Here is a 4,960-nt window from a genome sequence, read left to right as displayed (position 1 = left end):
TTCAGTCAACAATTTTATTTAATCACAACCAAAAACACGAACATTACAAAAAAGGAAAACCATTTCAATTATCTGGCGTATCTCTCCTGGCCTTATTACACATGCATAGACAAACTGTGCTGATCTTTGTGCACAGACCTAATTTTTCCATATAGCTTCTATTTAAAAAATGTGACTGTAAATCCAAATATAGTAATACTTTCCTCAAGTCTTACCATTTACCTTACAATGTATATTTAAAAACATCAGATGGACCATTTATGGTGAACATACAAAGCTCAGAAGTAGTTTAAAGAATCATTCTCACATTTGGCACCAACATATTTACTTGGCCCTAATATGTAAAAGAAAATACTCAAGCAGGTAACATTACAAAACTAGAGTGGATGGAAAGGACTGTATGGCTTTCAGTGGTACCCTCCTGTGTTAAACATGATCCACGGTAAAAACCGCTCTGCGCTGGCTGTGCCATTGTTTTCCTTTGGGAAGAGCACTGGAGACAACTAGGGAGGAAGCGCTATACCTCGGCGTAGCGCACCGCTCGGAATTGCTGGCAAGCGCTGCGCTCAAAGTTAAAATGATTTCAACATTGACCTTGTTGCGGCTGACCTTTCAAGGCTCAACCAAAGCCAGGAGCAATGACGATGTACAGCTGCACCCTACCTCATGGTTTTACCTCTTATGTGTAGGCAGCTTAACAGTGTATTAAAAGTCAATATTGTTTAATGGGTGGACTCAAGAGAGTTCAACTCAACATATTCTGGAACGGTCAAGTTTAAGATTCTAGAACGTTTAGGCAAGTTATCCCTATCTCCATGGCGACAAATCAGAATCTTCTCTGCTTCTACTGCAGATAAAGATTCTGAAACATTGAGGCAATGTATCCCCTTCACCATGGCAACAAATCAGAATCTGCTATTGTGATGCTATTAACAGCCATCAGTATATCAGTGGAAAGTACATTTGTAAAACTCTTAAAGTTAGAGTTGTATTTGACATTTCTCATTAATTCTTTGTTTCCTTTGAAGTGCCCTTTTCTTTGTCTCCTGCCTCAGTCATTTTAAGCATGTATATTCCCGCTTTAACAGGAAGGTTAAACAGGATCTGTCATTCTTGAATTTGGACCAGGGTTCAAACACGAAAGCTTTGTCTTCATCATTTTGGATAAAAAGAACTTGAAATGTCTACAAATTGATACTTTCTAAGAGGCACATTTTTAACAACCTTTTCACTGAGCAATATTGAAACATAATTAGCACAATTTCATATAATTTCTAGAAAAGCACTCAAATTCTGCATCAGAAATGATTAACTGAGCTAACAATACATCGACTTCAACTGGGAAACTTGAAAACTTGAAAGCTCCGATGTATCACACTTTATGGAATGATTATCTGGAAAAATCAATATATTTAGATATATCATTCTTCAAAGCAGTTCTTCTCAAAATGTATGCAGTCAGTTAATTAATTGAAATTTTTGTAAACATAAAAATTTATAATAAATCCCTTTTTAACATTGCTATTAAAATTCTGAAAATAAAGTAAGTCAGTTTCATCTTAATTTGGAGTCCCACACTTCTGTAATAAATCATACCTTCCTCTTGCAGCTTAGCACAACCAAACCAGTATTTGCAGACATGCAAAGCTGGAAATCCAGGTAAAAAAAAAAAAAAGACATCCAGTGATATAATGACAGTATGGAGCTGTTCCAATAAACAAGGAATGTGACTGGCTTTGTGAAGAACAGAATTTCTAGCTGAGAAGGCTCAAAATGGCCACCGATATCTACTATAGTAGAGTTACTATAGTAATCAGTGTACTATTTCATACCAAAGGTGAGCAGTGTCTGACCTGTGGTACACACGGTCATAGTCGTGAGCAGGGTGCTGGCCATTCGCACCAATGAGAAACACGTTTTTTTCACAGGTTGTTGCATCAGTTTGAAATGGGTTAGAGGTTTATCTTAATGATCTTCCTGTCCCATCACACACTGCAAAACAAAAACATTCTCCAGACTGCATGAGGCAGATAAGCAGATGTTGACTTTTCGACACTTCGCACTATGGGACGGAGCAAAAAGTCATAAAAACACAAGGATGTTGATGCGTCCATTTACAACTAACTGAACAGAGCCCAAAATATTTTTCCTAGGGGCCTCTGGACCGTTAAACCAGCTCAGTTGATACTAAAGGACCAAAACCAATCAGTGGATACCTGTGGACTGAAGACAAGATACCAGATCATGGAAGCCAAAAAGTCTTTCCTCACTAGTCCTTGTGAGTTTTTCCTTTAGGTTTTTCGTCGTAAGAAATTCCGTATTCATTTACTCTCGTTTTGTCCACTGGGTAGAGCCTGGGGGAAAGGAGAGAGAGTTTTAGGTTAGAAAACTGTTGGGTGTGTTTTGTTGGTGCCTATGGAGTCTGTGTGGTGTGTGGGTTTGTGTGGGTACCATTTCTGGTAGAGGTAAATGAGAAACACCACATCGTCCCTGAAACAGGCCAGTCTGTGGGACGTTGGCATGGTGATGATGAAGGCAAACACATCGTCGATGAAGGTATTGAATGCCTGGCAAAAATCAACCAATATCAATCAATTCATATAAAAAAAATAACTTATCACTAACAAGGATATTCAGTGACAGTGACTTAAATTAAATTATGCATCTAACATTTGAAAATAGCAATGCTAAAAAAAGGGTTGTTATAGCAAACATAATTCAGTATCTGTCAATCATTCATCTGTGACAGAAAACACAATATTTAAGCTGGACATTTGGTGATTTGGAGTTAGTATTAATATAACAGCAAATCTCTAAATCCATCAATTCATTAAAACATGTCAATCAGTACTAACAGAATAACTAACTTCTGTTGTGTTCTCACCTTGTACGTAAAGGCTTTCCAGGGCAGGTGGGCCACAGATTTCAGCTGTTAAATTAAGCATAATAAGTCGGTGGGATGTTTAAAAGACAAAAACAGTCAATCAAATTACATGCAATGCTGTGATGCAAACTTTCATGCAATATTTGAACCATTTCATGTTTTAGCGAGCACAGTTCCCAAAAGATCTGGAGCAGTTAAAGGTGTTTTAGACCTCTAGTAGTGCTGTGGAGCTATCTTCCTACCTTATATGTTACATGTAGCAGTTCTTCTCTTCTCTTAGAGCAGAGATGTGGCACCCATTTTGAGTTTTTATAATAAATGTATTTTGTCCAATACCACATTTTAAAATGTTATGAAATCTAAGACCACTCTCACACACACATTGACCGTGATGAACTGACCTTATAGTTGACAAACAGTTGAGGAAGCATGAAGAGGAAGCCAAAGGCATATACACCTGGAACCATCAAGAACATGTTGAAACTTGAAGCCTTTTCTAGTCAAGTAAATAATGGAAATCAATGGCAATCAACTTGAAGGTGTTTCATCCTGTGTTCAGAGTTTGAAAAAGCTTACCATTAACCAAACTGTTGATCAACCATGAGTACCAACTAAAACAGGGACAGATAAACAAAGGGAGTTAATCATGTTAAAACTGTTGACACTATAAAAATTGTTGTAAAAATTGTTCATGTTATGTACACACAGATCCCTACCTCTTATATCGTAGGAATATTAGAGCATACACAGCCCCTCCGATACACAATGGGTAAAGAAGGTATGAGAGATACTTCATGGCCTACAGAGAAACACAAGGTAGTGCACATCAAGTTACATCACAATCTATACTGTCCAGTAACAAAAGTGCAGTGTGGTTTATTATATTGTGTAGTCTATGCACATGTGAGTGAGAGTCTAGTGTCTTACCAGAGTATCATACTCTTCTGTTCTCCTCTCCGATTCATCTGATTTCCCATACTGTTCCACAGAAAAGAGAAAAACACACACAAATTTACAGTTAGCACATGTACTAACAATAATATTTTCTTTATCTGTACAGCTGTGATGTGAGAGGATCTGAAACATGGGACAATGGCCAAAGAGACATTTAAAAACTATGGGCTAGATTTATCAAGCCGTTAGCGCCTGTTTCCAGGCGCTAATTGGTCGCAAAGATGGACGTAACCGATGCGGGCTATTTACAAACAGGTCGCACTTGGGTAAAATCGCAGATTGTCTGCCACATGAGCGAGAAGAGACAAGTTGCGCTTTCAATATGCGTTCGTGGGAGGGTCGTGGGGAAAGTGGGAGTTCCACCCAAAAAGGTGGGAGGATAAGCGCAAAGTGCACCTAATTCTATATTCCGTGGTATTTACAAAGACTGTCAGTAAGAGCGCGCCTCTATTCTGCGGGGGAAATTCTCCGCCTCTTTAAAGCAGGTCTAAACCAGCCGCAATCGAGTTTCCTCGTAGACCTTTATGCCGCTGGTGAAATGGCAACAGTAATTTGAGCAAGACGAAGACATAGGCGAGGCTGAAAATATTTTTAACAGAAGAATCACACTGTCAGTGAACACAACATCATTTAGCGTTACAGATCAAGCAACCATGTAATATTAGAGTTACTGGAAGAAATCAAAGATGAAATTGAATCTCCCACTCAGCGTTCACATCCCATTCCAGCAGTTGTTAAACTCCTCGCTACATTACAAATATTGGCATCAGGATCATTTCAAACAGTCATAGCATCAGCAGTGGGAATATCGCGAGTCTGCACTCAGACCGACGTATAGCACAAGTACGCTTTGCTCGCTACAGAACTTGTTACGGTATAGTGGGCGGAGAAAGACGCTGATTGCCTGATGGGTGTCAGGGTTGATAAATACTACGCAAAATGTGGAAGCATAGCGTGCGCTATTACCGAACTCGCATAAACAGACGCAGCGCAAACTGCGCTAGTGTTAGTAAATCAGGCCCTATATGTGTTAATTAGAACTGCCCATTGTAGTATTTTTCACGGTTTATAAGTTTATAACAAGGCCAATCATACACTTCTGCATCAAAGCTTCCATTTATT

General features: G+C 38.8%; 1 protein-coding gene across 1 annotated transcript in view; it reads right to left on the bottom strand.

Moving 5' to 3' along the window:
* The window catches only part of clptm1l (CLPTM1 like), a 10,401-nt gene continuing 5,441 nt past the window's right edge, over nt 1-4,960 (bottom strand). The window contains exons 12-18 of the mRNA XM_039819318.1: nt 3,812-3,862; nt 3,601-3,683; nt 3,461-3,495; nt 3,286-3,341; nt 2,885-2,929; nt 2,452-2,567; nt 1-2,354 (exon numbers count right to left, since the gene is read on the bottom strand). Of these exons, the coding sequence (XP_039675252.1) occupies nt 2,270-2,354; nt 2,452-2,567; nt 2,885-2,929; nt 3,286-3,341; nt 3,461-3,495; nt 3,601-3,683; nt 3,812-3,862 (471 nt within the window). The 3' untranslated portion in view covers nt 1-2,269. The remainder of the gene's footprint in view (nt 2,355-2,451; nt 2,568-2,884; nt 2,930-3,285; nt 3,342-3,460; nt 3,496-3,600; nt 3,684-3,811; nt 3,863-4,960) is intronic.

The sequence above is a fragment of the Perca fluviatilis genome, chromosome 13, assembly GCF_010015445.1.
Source record: "Perca fluviatilis chromosome 13, GENO_Pfluv_1.0, whole genome shotgun sequence".
Taxonomy (NCBI): Eukaryota; Metazoa; Chordata; class Actinopteri; order Perciformes; family Percidae; genus Perca; species Perca fluviatilis.
Note: the sequence above shows the minus strand (reverse complement) of the source record. Positions and strands in the feature narration are given on the sequence as shown.